The sequence below is a fragment of the Giraffa tippelskirchi genome, chromosome 3 (assembly GCF_054371585.1).
Source record: "Giraffa tippelskirchi isolate mGirTip1 chromosome 3, T2T-mGirTip1v1.2.pri, whole genome shotgun sequence".
NCBI classification, from domain to species: domain Eukaryota; kingdom Metazoa; phylum Chordata; class Mammalia; order Artiodactyla; family Giraffidae; genus Giraffa; species Giraffa tippelskirchi.
The window spans coordinates 32,862,373-32,882,968 of record NC_137277.1 but is presented as its reverse complement, the minus strand read 5'-3'; the positions used below and the strand labels follow the sequence as shown (position 1 = coordinate 32,882,968).

At 44.6% G+C, this 20,596-nt stretch overlaps 1 protein-coding gene and 1 long non-coding RNA gene across 2 annotated transcripts in view; one reads left to right on the top strand and one right to left on the bottom strand.

Annotated features, from left to right (window-relative positions):
- Positions 1–630: 630 nt before the first annotated feature.
- LOC145542257 (uncharacterized) lies at positions 631–11,795 on the bottom strand. The gene is made up of 2 exons (XR_014079726.1): positions 11,680–11,795; positions 631–832 (listed from the first exon to the last, which is right to left on the bottom strand). It is a non-coding gene; the product is annotated as an uncharacterized LOC145542257 (long non-coding RNA).
- Positions 8,173–20,596, top strand: part of DNAH9 (dynein axonemal heavy chain 9) — a 286,190-nt gene continuing 273,766 nt past the window's right edge. Inside the window, exon 1 of the mRNA XM_081580689.1 lies at positions 8,173–12,353. Coding sequence (XP_081436815.1) covers positions 11,937–12,353 — 417 coding nt within the window. The 5' untranslated portion in view covers positions 8,173–11,936. The remainder of the gene's footprint in view (positions 12,354–20,596) is intronic.

Below are 20,596 nucleotides of genomic sequence, written 5' to 3'. Positions count from 1 at the left end.
CATGATGTGTCAACATAATAACACACTGCTGTGAGAAATAACTGTTGCTTTCCAAAAATACAGTAACAAGGGTGGAATTACTTCACTCTTTTGCAAGTTTCTTTGTATCTGACTTATTAGAAGATACTGAGATTTTGATATGTGCTTCTGCAGTTATCAGATACTTTGTACACCAGCCCTCAGAGGTAGGGGAGGTGGAGGGGGAGCACCCATAGAGGAAATGGCGGGAAAAGCTCCCCCTTCTCCACTGTCACTGATCAGCCCCTCCCTTATCAAACGGACACTGACAAACCCCAGTATACCTGAGCTTAGGCCAGGAAGACGCTTTAGTGTCACATTAATTTGGAATTGTTAAGGTTCTAATGAACTGGGCATATTAATTATTAAGCTGTCAAGTGACCAAATGACTTCTTATTTTCTAAGAATAACCTGGAAAGTAGGGGATAGAAGGAAGGAATTAAGTTGTAGGACTTACTTGCTTGATATTATATAAACAGTGTAATGATTATATAGATAAACACATCTGGCATGGGACCTTTGCACAATGCCTTGGATTAAAGTAAACATTCATCGAAAAGCCTCAAAAGAGGATCATAAAACTATAGGAATGAGAAACCATGACATCCTCAATGGGCTACAAGGAGACAAGGCTTTAATATGTCAGGAGCAGAAAAATCCCATGGAGAGCTGGGATGGGAAGGGAGAAGGTGGCACACGGACAGGTGATTCTTTGTCCTCCATCATCCTGGTCACCACGTGGTGTCCCACACACCTCTGGGTATCAGACGCCACCATATGCCAGCTCCCAGTGTAGTGCGCGATGCAGATCAGACTAATTAAAAGTGAAAATGCAAGTCAACTCAGTCGTGTCCAACTCTTTGCAACCCAAGCCAGAATACTGGAGTAGGTAGCTGTTCCTGTATCCAGGGGATCTTCCCAACCCAGGGATCGAACCCCAGGTCTCTCGCATTGCAGGCAGATTCTTTACCCGCTGAGCCACAAGGGAAGCCCTGATCAGTCTGATTCTTTCATTTCTAAACCAAGACTTAAAGGGAGAAAATTCCCTCCTTCTCAAGGACTGGGTCTTAATGATATGAATCTGGGGCTACCACTAGCCTTGTCCCCCACAGTACGGAGAAAGAATGCAGAAAAGAACAGTGATAGCTGGCATTAATTCAAGGCATGATTCCCAAGCACTGTGCATGTATTAACTCATTCAACCCTCAAGTTGTCTCCTCATGAGCAGGAACTACTGCATGTCCCACTGTTAAGGCGTCTGGCCTTATCCCAAGAAGGAGAAGGCACAGAGGCCCCTAGGAAGCATGGTGACAAGATCAAGGCTCTATTTCAGAGGGATCACTAGGACTCTACTGCAGGGAGGGATTGGAGGATTTCATGCTGAAGGCTGGGAGACCAGGGAGACTCATACGATCCTGTGCTGAATCAGAACGTTTGCCCTGTCCTCAAAATTTCAACTTCACAGGGCAACACAGGGGTCTCTTGAGGACTGAGTCATTTTCTGATGATTAAAAACCATATTGAGTAATCCACATCATTGATGTTTTTTACAAAAATATGTAGACTAGGACTTACCTTGTGGTCCAGTGGTTAAAACTCTGCCTTCCAGTGCAGGGGGCACAGGTTTGATCCTTGGAATCAGGATCCTAATGCCACACAGTGAGCCAAAATATATATATATGTGCATATATGTATACCTGTACATATATTTATACATACACATAAGCTAATAAACTACTTGGCAGTAGCTAGTAATTGTCAGAAGTCCCCCTTTCTATTCATCGTCCATCTAGCACTGTGATTATTCTGTTTATACTATACTTTAAAAAAACTCTGAATCATATGTATGTATAAAATGCATAGATAAAACAGTAAGTAAATAATAGCAACAAATCAATTATCTCTAAGTGGTGGGGACTCTATTTGATCTATAGTTATTTCTTTACATTTCTTTAAATTCTTGATAATTTCTAGTTTTCTATAATGGGCATACATTACTTTTATAATCAGAACATAATCAGCATAAGCAATGTTATAAACATAAGATCATTTTGTATATAAATGTATCTGTATGTGTGTGTGTCTGTGCGCGTGTGTGTAGCAAAATGATTGGAAGAAAGTTACCCTTAACTTTTCATCCTTTAAGGTATTAAAGACAGGTCAGTGGTGAGTTTTAAAGACACCCTTTAATATTAAAGACAGTGGTGGTGAGTCTAGGTAATTTTTAAATTTCCTTTTACCTGTATTCATCTTCCCAATTTTCCATAATGAGCATGCATTCCCTTTATAATGGAAAAAGTAAAATTTATCCTTTTAATTTTTAAAAGAAGTGGGGCTGGAGGACTCACTTGGATTAAAAATGCCACATGTTTCCTGAAAACAAAGCAGCAAACATAACCATCCTCCAGCAGAACCTCCTCTACAAGGGAGCCTCATTGCTCATCCAGGGTTTGGCTTAAATGTGGCAGATTCACCACAAAGGGAGAAGGGAGTACTGGGCACACACCTGAAGGGGCAGAGTCGGGCATCACCTGCTCTGACCTTGCCCCCCTTTTTCTTCCTTTCCTGGACCCAGCTTTGACAGCTGATAGGCAGAGTCCATCAGTCCCACTTGCAACTGAGGAACTGGTAAATCGGCAGTTGTAACGGGGGCCCAGTGGGCAGAGTGAGTGGCTGCTTTTCCCCTTGGAAAAAGCACACCCTCTCTGGTCCTCCTAGTCCCCCTCACTCCCTGCTTTATCCCTTATAAGACAATAACTGCTGCCTTTGAGGAGACACAATTTCTAGACTAACTGTAATGTTAGCCCAGTATAGACAAGTGAGACCCCTTAGGAAGGAGACATGATTATGAAACCAGACAGCGCAGCACATCTCTAGCGAATCGCTATGACATAAAAATGCTAGCCCAGAATGGCCTGTCTTTAATACGTTAAAGGATGAGAAGTACACTGATTTTTAAATGTAGCAATTCATTTAAAATGAAAACACTCTCTGGGCCAGTGTGTTCTGGCTAAATAAAACATGTCTGTGAACCATGGTTTGGTTGCTCAACTTAAAATACAGAAGCTCCAAATCAGTTAGTCAGAGCTGGGCTTCCTTACCCTCATACATCTATGGCTTAGTGTGTTGGCTTAGTCACTAAGTCCTGTCTGACTCTTACGACCCCATGGACTGTAGCCCACCAGGAGCTTCCATCCATGGGGATTCTCCAGGCAAGAATACTGGAGTGGGTTTCCATTTCCTCACCTGGGGGTCTTCCTGACCCAGGGATCGAACCAAACGCCTGTCTTCTGTGTTGGCAGGCAGATTCTTTACCGCTGAGCGACTGAACGAACTCTTTACCACTGAGTCACCAGGGAAACTCCAACTCATCTGTTCAGCTCAGTTCAGTCGCTCAGTTGTGTTCGACTCTTTGCGACCCCATGGACTGCAGCACACCAGGCTTCCCTGTCCACCACCAACACCCAGAGCTTACTCATTCATGTCCATTGATTCGGTGATGCCATCCAACCATCTCATCCTCTGTTGTCCCCTTCTCCTCGTGCCTTTAATCCTTCCCAGCACCAAGGTCTTTTCAAACGAGTCAGTTACTCGCATCAGGTGGCCAAAGTATTGAAGCTTCAGCTTCAGCATCAGTCCTTCCAATGAATATGCAGGACTGATTTCCTTTAGGATGGACCGGTTGGATCTCCTTGCAGTCCAAGAGACTCTCAAGAGTCTTCCCCAACACCACAGTTCAAAAGCACCAATTCTTTGGCACTCAGCTTTCTTTATAGTCCAATTCTCACATCCATACATGACTACTGTAAAAAGCCACAGCTTTGACTAGACAGACCTCTGTAACCCCTTGGAAAATTCTTCTTGGGGATATCTGTTATATCCTAGCAGTAACTTGGCCCATCTAGTTCTGTGTCTCCTGTTAGGAAGGGGGTTGTCCGCTGAAGAAGAGAGTGGAAAAGAACTGAGAACTTCCTCTTTCCTGGAGAAAAATCAGGAAAGTTATCTTTGTATATGAGAGCAGATAACAATGAGATAAAGAATCAAGGATCTTTTCTCGTCTCCTTAGTTCCAGGCACCATGAAGAATAGACTTCATTTTCTAATCACAGCTCTTTCCCAGCCCCTCCTCATTCTACCTCCACCCACATGACCAGCTCAGGGGCGAACAGAAATTTTCGGATGTTTGATAATACATGCCTTACTTCATTTCATCATGTAGTCAAGACTGAAGATATATATTTAAAAAATATGTAATCACCTCACCAGAAGGGTCAGCACCCCAGGCATCTGAAATATACTATTTCTTTAGAAATCAAGAGGCTCATATCCGAGAACTAAAGTGAATGTCAAGCCCCAAGAATTCTCGAAATCACACACAGACACACAAAAAAAGAGCTGAGAATGTGTGCTTTCTGCAGCTTTCCTTGTTCTGCCCACCTGTTTCCTGGGGTGGAAAATGTACAGTTACACTCTATAGATTATTATAATTAAGTGGTGTGCGAAATTCGTTTCTTTAAAAATAGCTTCATCGACTCTTCACGGTGTATTTCTGTGAGACAAGTCTACGCGAAAAGCAAGTGAGGATGGTTATTGTTCAGCACGTTTAATTAAGTAAGTATTTCTTTCACCCTTCTGGGAATTAAACACTGAATGGTGAATAAACACAGGGAAATGTGCCCGTGTTAATTTCTGGTTCACTGCCTTGATTTAAAAGCAGGGTGAAAACTCAAGAACGGAGTCCGTGATCTGGAGTCCTTCTATGACAAACAAAGCGACTGAAGTTTCACTCTTCACGTGTCCTATAGGAATTGTTCCAGGAAGAGGCCCTTTTGTGTTTTCTCTCCTCAAGTGTCTCCGTGATGGATTCCAAAATACATCTTCATCTCTTGTCTTTCCTGAAGAAGTGTTTCTTTCCCTGACAGGGGCATCAGTTGTGACTCATATGTAAGAGGGACAGCAACTGGCTTCCTGGGGAGGGGATGCCTTCACTCATGTCAATGAAGAGTCCAGTGTGGTGGCTGCTGCTCAAACAGGGTTATCAGCAACCGCTTTCTCTTCTCCATTTCTTTCTTTTTAAAGTTTATTGCTTCTATGGGCATCCTTTGATAGGCTTTTAAAATCTGTTTTAATGCTAGGTTAACAAATAGGCAAAATAGATAAGTAGATTTTTTAAAACTTTTTATTTTATATTGGAGTATAGCCAGTTAACAATGTTGTAATAATTTCATGGCTGAATCCCTTTGCCGTCCATCTTCATTTCTTGCTCCATTTTCCTTTTTAAAATTTTTTAACTTTCTGGCTACTTAGTGCAGCATGTGGGATCTTAGTTCCCCAGGGATTGAACCCAAGGCCCCTGCACTGGAAGTGTGGAGTCTTAACCACTGGACCCTCAGGGAAGTCCTTTTTGATCCATTTTCAGATGACTCTTCCCCTCATGGTATCAAGGTGTTCCCATTCAATTCAGTTCAGTTGCTAAGTCATATTTGACTCTTTGCAACCCCATGGACTACAGCACGCCAGGATTCCCTGTCCTTCACCATCTCCTGGAGTTTGCTTAAACTCATGTCCATCGAGTCAGTGATGCCATCTAACCATCTTATCCTCTGTCCCCTTCTCCTCCTGCCTTCAATCCTTTCCAGCATCAGGATCTTCTCTAATGAGTCAGTTCTTCCAACAGAATCTTCTCTAATGAGTCAGTTCTTCACATCTGGTGGCCAAAGTATTGGAGCTTCAGCTTCATCATCAGTCCTTCCAATGAATATTCAGGATTGATTTTCTTTAAGATTGACTGGTTTGAAGCCCTGACCTTATCCTTCTAGGTTGAAGTCCAAGAGGAACTGCTGCTACTGCTAAGTCGCTTCAGTCGTGTCCGACTCTGTGCGACCTCATAGCTGGCAGCCCACCAGGCTCCACTGTCCCTGGGATTCTTCAGACAAGAATACTGGAGTGGGTTGCCATTTCCTTCTCCAGTGCATGAAAGGGAAAAGTGAAAGTGAAGTCGCTCAGTCGTGTCCGACTCTTAGCGACCCCATGGACTGTAGCCTACCAGGCTCCTCCATCCATGGGATTTTCCAGGCAAGAGTACTGGAGTGGGGTGCCACTGCCTTCTCCAAAGAGGAACTAGAAAGACATTATTTATCCCAACAGTCAAACCAAAGCCTTGGGTCTGACTCTGCTCTTTTGAAGGGCTTCTCTGGTGGCTCAGAGGTTAAAGTGTCTGCCTGCAGTGTGGGAGACCCGGGTTTGATCCCCTGGAGAAGGAAATGGCAACCCACTCCAGTATTCTTGCCTGGAGAATCCCATGGACGGAGGAGCCTGGTAGGCTACAGTCCACAGGGTCGCAAAGAGTTGGACACGACTGAGCGACTTCACTTTCTTTCACTTTCACTTTCATGTTGTTTAGTTGCTTAAGTCATGTCCAACACTTTTGCCACCCCATGGACTGTAGCCCACCAGACTTCTCTGTCCATGGGATTTTCCAGGCAAGAATACTGGAATGGATTGGCATTTCCTTCTCTGGGGGATCTTCCCAACCAGGGGATCGAACCCGCATCTCTCGTGTCTCCTACATGGGCAGATGAATTCTTTACCACTGAGCCACCTGGGAAGCCCCAGTGGGGTCACATGTCCATTGCCAAATTGGTGACTGCCCCGAGGGAATGGAATAATCCTGTTAGCTTAAGGCAAATCACATAGATTCTTTACCCATTGAGCTATTGGGGAAGTCCCCCTACCCCAATCCTAGCAAGAATTCTCATTCCTCCTTTTAAGGAAATCTGCTTATCAAGTCACCACTGGCTCTTATCCATCTACAGCTTAGCATTCACAATCTAACCTCTCCGTCCTCCAGACTCTGCCCTGTGTATTCAAAGCCAAGCTCTTGGAATTAAACCAAAGGAGCAACACAACATAAACCTTTTCTCCCTCTTAAGTGCTCAGCTTTTACAATAAAAGCAAAGAAGTAGCACGGCTTTCATCGCTACTGTCTCTGCTCTGTGTTTAAAAACTATTGAGAAATTCAGTGGACGGTTTCAGGCTGTGGTCACACTCCCCGAGGCATAAAATGTCACTAACTCACCAAGTAAAAGAGCAAGAGCCGCAGGGCAGCATCTAAACACACAGGAATAGAAAACCTCAATTAGTATTTCAAAATGCACCCCCTACTTGCAATCGTTAGCACACGCTATCGGTTTACATGATCAGAAAACCAGAGAGTGCCAATGGAGTCAAAGATTCCCTGCAACAATAAGTCATGCTGTGAAGAAACCCATCATTATGAGAACCAAACAGGCTGTCATAATTTCAGGCAAAAATCAATTCAATGGGACATTACCTATATCCTAAAACATTCTTAAAAATCACAAAAATAAAAAGGGCGGACAAAAACTTCCTTAAACAATCGTGTTGTTTCAAAATGTTACCTACAAAGGATCAAAAATCAAGCTGGCTTCAGAATTCTCTCCAACAATGAGTTTCAGGAAACTGTGGGATAATTTCTATACAGCTTTGAAAAGAACATGGGTATTATTCTACAATGGTATACATCTCTAATTCTGGGCTGGAGATGTGGGTTTCGGGGCCATTAGCACAAAGGGAAGAATTGCTGCCTTGGATGAGTAAGTTCATACAAGGAGAGATTTTAAAGTGAGAGGACCAGGAGCTCTGAGAGATGTCAGAGCAACACCTATATAGAAGGGATGGGCAAAAAAGATAGAGGATGAGAGGAAGTGGCCAAGAAGAGAATGCTGTCATGGAAGCAAAGAGATCAGTGAATCTGGAATCTCCTGGGTTGAACAGAGCCAAGAAGTAAAGTAAGATAGAGCTGGTAAGAAAGAACTCACCAGTAACAGACCTAAGTATAAAAGTTGTAAAATTGATCAATTAATATTTTTAAAATATTTGATATGTAATCTTAGAAATCTAATGAATTATTAGCATTTATTCCCAAAGTCCCATGGATAGAGGAACCTGGAGGGTTACAGTCCATGGGATTGCAAAACAGTCGGACACAACTCAGTGACGAAGCAACAACTGAAATGAACTGCCCCACAATACTCAGAGTATAAGAAATGACACATCCTTTTTTATTTTTTATAATTGTGAAGTATATCATACACACAAAGAAGTACAGAATGTATGATGTACAGTTTACGTAGAATGATAAAATGAAAACACATAAGCCAGGTTAAGAAATAAAACATTACCAGGAACATTAAAGCTCCTGTGTGTCTTCTACCATACCATGTCTCTTTGACCCCAACAAGAAGGGATCAAAATCTAAATTTTGTGATAATCACCCCCTCCCTCTTCTCTAGATGACTACATATGTATATCTGTCTGAAAATATATTCTTTCTTTCATTTAGGTTGAAACTTCTAGTAAATATACTCTAATATACTCATTTGTAACTTGCTTTTTTTGTTCAAATCATGCTTTTGAGATTCATCCTGTTCGTGCATGCAGCTATAGTCCATTCATTTTTACTGCTGTGTAGTATTTTATTCTATGAATAGTGCTCAGTCGCTTCAGTTGTGTCTGACTCTTTGAGACCCCATGGACTATAGCACACTAGGCTCCTCTGTCCACGGGGATTCTCCAGGCAAGAAGACTGGTGTGGGTTGCATGCCCTCCTCCAGAGGATCTTCCTGACTGAGGATCAAACTCACGTCTTCTGCACTGAGCCACAGGGGAAGCCCCTATGAACAGTACACACCATAATTTATTTATACATTCTATCATGGGTGAACAATTAGTTTGTTTCCCCTAATTTTGCTATTATGCACAGCATTAACAATCAATATTCTTATATGCATCTCCAGCATGGAGCCCCAATAGTCTGGACTTTCCTTCTGTATGTATCTAATATATCTGGCCCATGACCGTCTGACATCTTCACTTAGGGCATTCAAGGTGGCTGGGAGGAGACCATTTTACTAAGGCATGCATGTTCTTTGAATGAAAACTGAATCATTACTTTCAAATATTTGATACAGAAAGGTTGATTTAGATTCAGTATCCACTAGCAGCACACAAGAAATCTCAACATAACATTTGTCAACAAAGAAAAGGAAGAGCTGTTAGATTATGTAAATATAATGTCACCTGTTCACTTTCGAATAATTCTAAAAGGCTTTAAATTTTGCATTACTTGCTTGCATGAAGAAACCTTGTCAATGACGACTATCCAGAATGTAAAGAGATAATTATTTAAAAGTGTTGAACAGGAATTGTGCCCAACCATTTCAAGCAAAACATCTGATATACAAAATGCAATGCTTACTGAAGCAAGTTCAAGCATCTTAAAGAAATGGCAATTATTTCATCTGAACGATTACACAGATTCAACATCTTCCTTAATACCTTCTATAAGAGCCAACCTCTTAGAGAGCACCCAATGGTTCTTCGGCCCTGGTATTCACATCCTGGTTTAGTTCTCTTTCACACTGAATAGGGTGAAACTCTGTAACGAATGGGATTATTGCAGAAATGACAGTGTGGGACCTTCAAAGCGAGGTCATTAAGAGACACTGGGGTTTGTCTTGCTCTCAGATCACCGGGGCTAGGGGAAGGCAGCCAGTGTGTTATGAAGACATTCAAGCATCCAGTGGAGAGCTCCACATGCTGAGAAACTGTAGCCTCCTGCTGAGAGTTAGCACTGACTTGCCAGCCACAGGCATGAGCCATCTTGAAAGTGGTTCCTTCTGCTCCAGTCAAGCTTTCAGATGATGTAGCCCCTGATGTCATCTTGTCTGAAACACTATGAAACATCCTGAGCCAGAACTACCCAGCCAGACTGATCTCGTTTTCTTGACCCACTACAAACTGTGTGAGATAATACAATAGTCTATTTCTATTTTAAGCTGCTACCTTTTGGGGTAATCTGTTACACAGCAACAGATAACTAATACACTTGTAACTTTCACTTTTCATACCATAATTCCATAATAGAAAGACAATGTCGATTGTTTTCAGTAAGTCCCATATAGATGTCCCCCTCAATCTCTTTCTAAAATGGAGACAGTGTAATGTTCAACAACAACAACAACAAAAAAGCAAAACCTGACATTGCCAGTGTCCTGGAGCCTTCACTCTCAGACACTTTTGAGTCATCACCACAGGCTTCTGCGTCTATTATTTTATATACTGGTGCAAAGGGACATAGAGAATGAAGAATAAAATGGGTCATGAAGGGGGAGGGGGAGGCAGGAGTTTTGTCTGAAGAGTTTATAGGAACTTAATGGCCCTAAATTCTCTTTACACACAGAGCATGAGCAAGACTCACACATCTGGAGCTGCCAAGCATGAAAACAATAAGGATGCCTTTCTATCTGCAAAATTAAAACCCAACTAAACTATGATATGTGTAAGAAGCCCCCAACATTTCTATTTTTCCCTGATGCTTTTTTCAGAAATGTCAACTATCAAATCCATTTTAAAAATTGTTTCAGTGCTTCTACTTTGTCCATTTACTCTAGGTTGGTCTGCCTACTGTTTAATCCAGCACAGAGAAAACACACTCTACAAACTTAAAAGATTCATGGTGTAAAGTGGACACTCTTAATCACAGCACCTTCCATGTCCCAGTTATTATTAAATCAATCATTTTACTTTCCGGCCACTGGCTTTTCCCGAGGGGCTCTTATTAGCTGAGCCACCTTGAATAAGTGCTTATTCTGTTAACATTCCTTGGAAGCCCATTATAAATGTTTTTACCCAGAAAGCCTGCATTCTCAGATTGGTGACTAAAGTTAGGCTGGTAGGACAGAGAAGGGCTCATTTCAGACCTGCAGGCCTCCAGCTGCACAGGTTGTCCCCTTCCTTGTCCCATTCTCACCTAACAGGCACATAACGGGCCAAGCTCTTTATATCCTGATCACGGAGGACTTGGCAGGTGACAAATGCTAATTTCTGAGGTCAGGGAAGGTGCTTCACATTACATCTTTCTGAAGACAAGATCCAGACATAGGGCAGGTGGGGAGGCTCTCAAGACACTACATATTTAATAGTGCTTTGCTGCATTTACTGATTGCTGGGACTTGCCTAGCCATCTGGTGGTTAAGACTGCACGCCCTCTAGTGCAGGGGGACTGGGTTCAATCCCTGGCCATGGAACTAAGATCCCACATGCTGCACAGTGCAGCCAAAAAATTAAAAAAATTTTTAAAAAGAACTAATTGCTGCCATACTCATGGAAATTAAAGTGATGTCAGAGTTTGAGGCCCCATTTATCAGATTAAGCACACACTTAGGAAATGAACAAAGCAGGACAGTAAAACTATTTTACCTTTTCATAATTGTTATTAAAATTCTAAAGCTAAGCTGCCTAATATGACAGCTCCTAGCCACATGTGATCATGTAATTTTATATTAATTAAAATTAACTAAAATGAAACATCCAGTTCCCCAGTAACACAGCACATTCTAAATGCTCAGTAGCCACACAAGCACTGTTATAAAACATTTCAGATAGCATGGAAAAGCTATAAAAACTTGGCTGAATTCCCTTACATTTGACATTGTTTTACCTTTGCATTACACATTTTGGGAGTAGGTGGGAGAGCCATAATACTTTCAGTGACTGGAGATCTCTAAAGAATTTAATGTGACTTTAGCCAGCAGCCTCCTTTAACAGCATTTATACCTTTGATTGCACCTCCACGTACCTCATCAAAAAGCCATTGCCCTGGAAGTCACACGCGAGCACCTCGAATCCTCTAGATTAGACAGGAAACCAGAGCCTCGGATGGTCGCCTAGCAACAGAGACGCGACCCCGCCCCTTCCCCTGCCGAGCCTCTCCTACCTTATTGGCCTGGAGGGGGTAGGACTGGGAGCCAAGTGTCCAATAGGAGGGGAGCAGAGGAGGGAGTCCTGGCCGCGTCCCCGTCGCCAGGGAAACCGTAGCATCCTGGTTCGCGCGCGATGCCGAGCGCGGAGGAGCGGGCCGCGCTGGCTGAGGACAACGCGGACGGGGAACCGGGCGCCGACCCACGGCTGCGACTCCTGGGGGCCTATGTGGCCCGGAGCCTGAGGCCGCCCGCGGGCGCCTGGGAGCGCTGCGCGGGCTCGGCAGAGGCGGAGCAGCTGCTGCACGCCTTTCTGGGGCAGGTGGCCGCGGAGGGGCCGCGACCGCTGCTGGTGGTGCGACCCGGGCCTGGGGGCCTGGAGGTGCGCAGGGGGCTGGACGCGGGACCCGAGGCCGGCCCGCCTCGCGCTAAGGGGCTTTTTTTCCTGCGCACCAGGCCCGAGCCGCCGGGCCCCGGCAGCCTCCGCGGGGCAGTGCTGTGCGGGGACCTGCCCGCCGCGCCGCTGGAGCATCTGGCCGCGCTCTTCTCCGAGGTGAGAGTGGGCCCACGGCCCCGCGCCGGACGCCGCTGGGGAGGGGGACGGGAGCAGGGGGCGGGACCGGGGCGGGGCCGGAGAACCGGGGCGGGGCCTCGAGAGCCGCGGGGAGCTGAGTTTGAGGAGCCTCGAGTAAAATAGGATGGGCGGGGCGATGTTGGAGGGGCGGAGCTGGCGGGAAACAAGGACCCTGGGCTGAGCTTGAAATGGGAGCTGGGGGAAATCTGAGCCAGGGTAGGGTCAGAGTCTGGACGCCAGGGAGCTTGCTTCATTCCTGGTCTGGGTTCAGGCCAAAGTCAAGGGGAGGCTAGAGTCGGAAGAGGGCCTGGATCCTGACTTATTTTTGAGGCGCTATCTCTGAAACCCCACTATGTAAACGGGCATCGCAAAGGATAGGTAATAGTAGACCCAGGGGCATCTCCTATGGATGAAGGAAAAGAGTTAAAAAGAAGAGGTGGTTTGGTTTTGATTTTCATCTCATTCATGAACCGGAGGTCAGCCCTGTGCCCAGGTAAGCAGCTGGGACATCCAGTATATGAAATGCCCAGCAGACATTTGGACAGGTCCGCCTGGAGCACAGGGGAGGAAAAGCTCCAGGGATTGGATTACGGGGGCTTCGGTGGCACCACAGCAGAAGACTCGAGAGGGCAGGGGTGCCCGGGAGAGACTCTTGCGACATTTAGAACTTTCTGGGATGTGAGTAAAAACTTTCCTAGAAGTGAAGTGCATGTGCCTCTGGAGGCTTGATCCCCTGCTGTATCATGTTCCCTGTGATAGGTACCATGGGGAGCACCAAAGAAATATGACAAGATGCCACCTGTGGACGTCATCATATATAGAAAATATTTAAAGCTAGTGGACTTCCCAGGTGACACAGTGGTAAAGAATCCACCTGCCATTGTAGGAGATGTGGGTTCAATCTCTGGATCAGGACGATCCCCTGGAGAAGGAAATGGCAATGCACTCCAGGATTCTTGCCTGGAAAATACCATGGACAGAAGAGCCTGCTGGACTGCAGTCCATTGGATAGAAAAGAGTGGAACACAAGTGAACAACTGAGCACGTGCGTGGATGCGTATACACACACACACACACACACACACGAAGTTGGCCTCAGTGCTTGAACTGGGTCCTAGAGGCTCTCTGCTCCATTAGGTATTGGGCCTTTGGTTGCCATTAGGAAGCTGTGGGGAGCAGGAGTTCCAGAAAAGGGTCACGGATGACCAAGGAGCTCAAGGGGACTTGGGGAAACTAGATTGTTCAGTAGATATGGGAGTATTTCAATATTTTCTTAACCCAATGGCTTTATTGCTGTTTGTTTTCTGAACATTATCCATCCCTGCAGGAATCCAAGCTTGGTTCAAAACTCCTCTTGAACAGTGATGATGGGAAGAAGTGCATGAAAATGAATTTACCATTACCAAAGGGGAAAGGGAGGAGGGATAAATTAGGAGTTTGGGATTAACAGATTAACTATATATAAAATAAATAACCAAGAGGGACCTAATGTATGGCACATGGAACTATACTCAATATCTTATAATAACCTATAATGGAGAAGAATCTAAAAAATTATATATATATATATATATATATATATACAGGCTTCCCGGGTGGTGCTAGTGGTAAAGAACCTGCTAGCCAATGCAGGAGATGTAAGAGACCAGGGTTCAATCCCTGGGTCGGAAAGATACCCTGGAGGAGGGCATGGCAACCCACTCTAGTATTCTTGCCTGGAGAATTCCCATGGACAGGGGAGCCTGGAAGACTACAGTCCATAGTGTCACAAAGAGTCTGACATGACTGAAGCAACTTAGCATACATGCATGCATATTTATATATATATATATATATATATCACTTTGCTGTGCACGAGAACAAAAACTAAAACAATATTGCAAGTCAACTATTCTTCAACAAAAAGAAAAAAAAGAAATAAGATAAACAAAATGCAAAATAGATGAATAGATTTTTAATTTACAGAATAAAAAAGGTTTACTGATATGGAAAAAGAAGTGCTGTTGGGTTTGTAGGACAGACAGATGCATGTGGTCTGAGAGCCCTGCTTCACCTTTATTGCTGAACTGGCTGCTGAACAAGAAAAATGATTAGGATAAACAGAGAGCAGGGTAACTTTCAAGGTCTGGGTAGCAGACTAAACAAAGGTTCAGAGATGGAACTACACCTAATGTATGTAGAGGACAGCGGGTCATGGCCAAGGAAATGCAGTCCAACCAGAAAAAGTAATTTTAAGATACTTCAGACTCTTAGGGACTTGCCTGGAGGTCCAGTGGTTAAGACACCATGCTTCCAGTGCAGGCAGCACAGGCTCGATCCCTGCTTAGTGAACGGAGATCTCCCATGCCATGCAGTGTGGCCAAAAAGTAATAATAAAAAAAAAAACTTCAGACTCGTAAATGTTTGAGAATTTTCATTGGTGAATTGCAAGAGGCTGGAAACAAACTGAATGTTCATCCATGAGGTACTGGGTGAACAAATTCAGGTCCATCTATAATTAAAAGGAACGATTGATATGAGACAGCCCTTAATTTTCTCTTTATTGTGAAAAAGAACATTAAATTCACTCTCACAACAATTTCCAAGTGTACAGTACAATAAGTTAACCTCATACCCATCACTGTGCAACAAATCTCCATCACCCACCCATTGTGCATGGCTAAAAATCTACAATCATGAATAATTCCCACCTCCCCACCCTCAGCCCCTGGCAGCCACATTCTATTTTCTGTGTCTGTTAACTCAACTCTCTAGGTACCTGACAGAAGTGGAATCAAGCTGTATTTGTCCTTATCTGATTGGCTTATTTCACTCAGCAGACTGTCCTCAAGGAGGTTCATTCTCAAGGTAGCACTGTGATGGACTTGCTTCCTTTCTTTTTAAAACTGAGTAGTATCCCATTGTTTGTATATATACATTTTCTTTATCCCATTCATCCATGGATGGACAATTAGGTTCCTTTAGCCTCCTGGCTATTGTGGATAATGCTAAGATTTAAGTTTTTAAAGGTGCAGAAAGGTATGCCACCATTTCTGCTAAAAAGAGAAGGGAGGGAGGGAAGAAAAAAATCTTCATTTACCGAGTAGTCCCTAGGCGGGAGGAAATGGGCAACACAGATACAGGGGTAGACTGAAGACTTGATTTCTACTGTAAAACTTTTGTACTTAATAAATTTGCACCATATAAATGTGTTATCTGTTTTAAAAAATCTAAATAAAATAATATATTTTAAAAAACACCTCAGGCCTTCACTTGGATTTCTCAAAACCTCTTACCAGCAGTCCTTGGGCCACACAACCACCCCTGTCCAGTCCACTTCTTTAACATTCCCCAAAGCTGATCCAGGGCTAATTCAGGATCTTGTTCATCTCAGTCTCCAGAGCCCCTTCTCCCCTCCCAGCTGCCCTGCCCACTCTCATCTCCACCTTTGGCTATGAGCTCCCCTCTCCTAACACCTTCCCATAAAACAGCACTAAAGCCAAAATGTCCCAAAGCCATAAATTGTAACTTTGTTCTGGCCCCATTACACCAATACAAGGTAAAGAGCAAATAACATCCAGGAAGCGTCTGGAGAGAGAAGTGAGGGCATTTGGTAACCAGCCCTCCTGCTCCCTTTCTTCCCCCTCCCTGTCCCTTTATTCACTGCAGCCCCCCAGGTTTCATTTCCTAGGGCTCCGGCACTCGGATACTGTGTTGGAAGTTTGGGGTTTTGGAAGAGGGAGTGTTACCGACCCTTTCCAATCGGGTGTCCAGTCGGGTGGACCTCCAGCTGGGCCCTTCCCTCGTCCAGTGTTGGCTAGTGCCAAGTAAAGGAAAACAGGTGGAGCAGAAGTGGGAGAGGTACGGCTCTGAAAAAGCCCACGTTCTCTCCAAGTGGGGAGTGGGGTGCCTCGCACGGCGCAGGGGTGGACCGCGAGGGCGGGGCTGAGTGGGAGGAGCAGGCATGCGCAGAGTCTCTTGCCTGGTGGATGCATTGTGGGTGGCGGCCTGTGGCCATTGTGGACTTTTGTGGTTCCAGTAGTTTCTGGACTTTTCTCCCTGGCCATTTCTGGAGATTCTGCCTTAGTTCCTGTTAACTCGTTGTTGACTGGGGGATTTTTGAAGAAACTAACGGCTGTGGCCGGCAGTTTTTATTTCAGCAGGCCGAAAATTAACTCTGTCATTTTACTAACTCTCTGTGGGTTACTATATTCAGTATAGGCAAACCTGGCACACCTGTAAAGTCTTCTAATTTTTAATGTTGTCTTCAGTCCACTGTTCTGTAGAAGCAAAGGAGCGTTCTCCAGCACCGTGAGTTTCATTGTCACTTTTCGGTATCAGAATCAATCACTAAAGTTTTTTGTTGGTCTAATATTCACATCGTGTGAATCAGAACTATATTCTGAAGAACTACTATTTTCTGAGACACTATTATATAATGTCGCTCGGTCAGGGAACATATGTGCATAAAATTAACCGAAAAAATTCCTCTTCACTCAAAATTTCGCCATGCGCCATTTTTGAAAATTTCACATTTAGAATATACACAAGGTTGGAACAAAGAACTAACGGAGCAAAATGTGAATGATAACGACATTCATAAGTTGTATCGTGAACGCTTAATCAATTTTAAGCTCTAACAGTTTCACTCGGTGATGTTAATTGTATCACTCTCTAAAAACATACTGATAGGTTTTCGGTCAATAACGTTGGGTTAACAAAGGCCATATTAATACATCTCTAGTCAGTAATGTGTTAAGCAAGTACAGCTGTAGATGAATGGGCTGGGAGCCAGAAAGGGGAGGCTGTAGGTTGGTTTTCTGTAGAAGTGTGGGTCTGATCTCCCGTGGTCTCAGCCTGCAATGGTTTGGAGCGGGGCTTGCATTCCCAGCCAGACTGGGTTGGGTCGTGGGGGTGAAAGCCCCAGAGGTCAGTGACAAGGGCCCTGGCCTTCTGACTTTGCAGAAAAGAATTGCCACAAAGACCGTAAGTAGTGAAGCAAGTAAAGTAGTTACTAAGAGGAAAAGAGTATAGTACATGTGGATAGACACACGGGCGGACTCAGGAAGAGAGAGAGTCACTGAGCCACACCCTCGTGGCAGTTAAAATTAACTTTTATGGGATATTTCTTCCAGGTTTCCCTTGGCCAGTCATTTTGATTTGCCTGGTTCACTGCCCATATTTGGTTTATCTCAGTATCCTCTCACGTGTGTCCAAGCATCCCTTAGCCAAGATGGATTTTACCAAAAAGGCATCTGGGTAGAACATCCCTTGGCATAACTCCCCTTTGGGCTCCAAGGAGCCTTTTCTGCGCATGTGAGGTCTGGGAAGTTGCCTGACTTCCAGAACGAGAAATGTGTGATCTGTGCAGGGTCCAGCCTCCTCCTTTAATTGCCCTGCTGTTCTCATCTTGGAGTTTCAGTCCACAGGAAATAACTCTCCAGTGGCTTTACCCCTACTCCCCCAGGGCAGGGGGTGGGGGGCATCTGCCTTCTGTCTCAGGTCCTTTTCCTGAGACAAAAGCATGGATTAGGAGTATGGGAGACCCAGGTTCCAATCCTTGTTCTGTCAAGTTCTGCATTGTGATGTGAGCTCCCCTCTGTCAGGATCGACACACCTTGCAGGCTTGTCATGAAATTCAAAATAATTTATCAAGACACTTGGAACAGAGTGTGTTAGCATCCCCAAATCCAAGTTCATACTCCTTGCCACACGGCAGGCTGATAAATTGAGAGAGAAGACATTGGGGCAAGAAATAGTGACTCTACTTAGAAAGCTGGCAGTTTGAGACGATGGGCTGGCAGAACCATCTCTTCCGAGGGAGAATTTAGGCTTCTTTCTACTAAAAGGGGAGAAACTGTGGGTGTTCATTGCAAACTTCTTGATGCCTGAATCCTTTATTCTTGCAGATGTCCAAGTGGGTCTGGTCACATTGTAAGCCTCCAACTGGACAATTATTATTCTCTGTTCTGCAATTTTTTATTATACCTTGAAAGGTCAGGCCTGGGAGGCAGAGCCTTGTGAATGGACTGTCATGTGTATTTCTGGCTGTGGGCAACATCCTTTTATTGATACAAAGAGGCAGAGCCAACATGAATAAGACAGGCAACAAAGTACAAAGATAGAGTAAAAGGAACTGATCCCAGGTAGAGTCAGGTTTCTTCTCTGTTACATTGGGCTTCCTAGGTGGTGCTGGTGGTAAAGAATCTGCCTGCCAATGGAAGAGAGGCAAGAGATGTACATTCAATCCTTGGGTCAGGAAGATCCCCTGGAGAAGGAAATGGCAACCCACTTGAGTATTCTTGCCTGGGAAATCCTCTGTGGCAGGGATTTTCCTCTGTGGGAAAGATTGGTGTCTCAAAGAGTTAGATGTGACTGAAAACAAGCTGTTACATTAGTTGTAGGTTTTCCTTACAAATGACAAGAATTATCATCACTCTACATCCCACTTAAAAGCTTCCTCATTTCTCTGACCCCTCCTTGTCACCTGCTCTAACCCAAACTCATCTCTTCCCAAGGACTCATCCCTTCTACCTCTGAGCCTGGAGGTGAGACAGGTAACCTTGCTCCTACTTGCTGCTTCTAGATTCAAGTCAAAAAATATCCAGCTTGAAGCTGATGCCATTAGACAAAGCTACCCTCTCCCCCCATTGCTGTGTCATAAACTAATGGCACTGCCTTCATTTCCCCATGACTAGGCTCCCACACACTGTGACTTTCCGCAGCTTTGCTCCTGTATTAACACATGGCTATATCAATGGATACTGGGCTTCCCTGGTAGCTCAGTAGTAAGGAATCTGCCTGCCAATGCAGGAGACAAGGGTTTGATCCCTGGTCCAGGAAGAACCCCTGGAGAAGGAAATGGCAACCCACTCCAGTATTCTTGCCTGGAAAATCCCACAGACAGAGGAGCCTGGTGGGCTACAGTCCATGGGTCAAAAGAAGAGTTGGACATGACTTAGCGCACACACACACACATTACCCAAATACTGATATAACAAAATATAGTAATAAAGTCTAAACTGGCAATAAAATAAGTAGATAAATAAATACATAAATAAAATGGCCTCTGAGACCACCTGTAGACAGAAGGTCATGCTTACCTGCATTTGTCCTGCTTTTTTTTTTGCCTCTTGGCCTTTTTGACAATTTCAGTCACTCCTATTCACCCTGTGATGAGGAAGGGATTCCTGCCCTAGGGTTCTGGACACAACTGAACACACAACACTGGACAGATGAGACTGCTCACAGGTTATTATCACAGATACAGTCCAAAGGAGGAGGACTCTGTGCCACATAGGGGTTGCACGTGGGAACAGAGTGAATGACCAGGAAGTGTGAGGGGCAAGCTTTGTACTCTCCAGAGGGTGTGGGGCCCACTGGTTCCTGGGGGATTGGCTTGGGGGAATATTCTATTGGCTGGCAAGGAACCAAAGCCCACTCCCCAGGATGAGAAACAGACATGCCTGGTGCCCTTGATAAACAGGGATGTTGGACGAGGGGCCTTCTCTGCAGGAGCAGAGTGGGTAGAGAAACTTGTGACTGGTTATTGCAGCTGCCCCCCACCCCCACCCCCAATTTTACCAGATGTCAAGGCAGTACATAATGTTTATTTCATAATGTTAGGAATTAGCTATTAGGTCTTACCAGACAGGGACCTGCAAAAGATTGTACATAGCTCTCTCAACCTTTCTCAGAATAGTCTTCCTTTAAAAAAAAAAAATTTGTATTGGGGTATAGCTGATTAGGGCTTCCCTGATAGCTCAGTTGGTAAAGAAACCACCTGCAATGCAGGAGACCCCAGTTCCATTCCTGGGTCAGGAAAATCCATTGGAGAAGGGATAGGCTACCCACTCCAGTGTTCTTGGGCTTGCCTTGTGGCTCAGCTGGTAAAGAAACCGCCTGCAATGCAGGAGACCTGGGTTGGGAAGATCCCCTAGAGAAGGGAAAGGCTACCCACTCCAGTATTCTGGCCTAAAGAGTTCAGTCCATGGGGTCGAAAAAAGTCGGGCACGACTGAGTAACTTTCATTTCATAACTGATTAACTGCTGCAGCTGCAGCTCCAATACTTTGACCACCTGATGTGAAGAGCCAACTCATTGGAAAAGAGCCTGATGCTGGGAAAGACTGAAGGAAAAAGGAGAAGGGGGGCGGCAGAGGATGAGATGGTTGGGTGGCATCACTGACTCAATGGATGTGAATCTGACCAAACTCTGAGAGCTAGTGAAGGACTGATTAACAA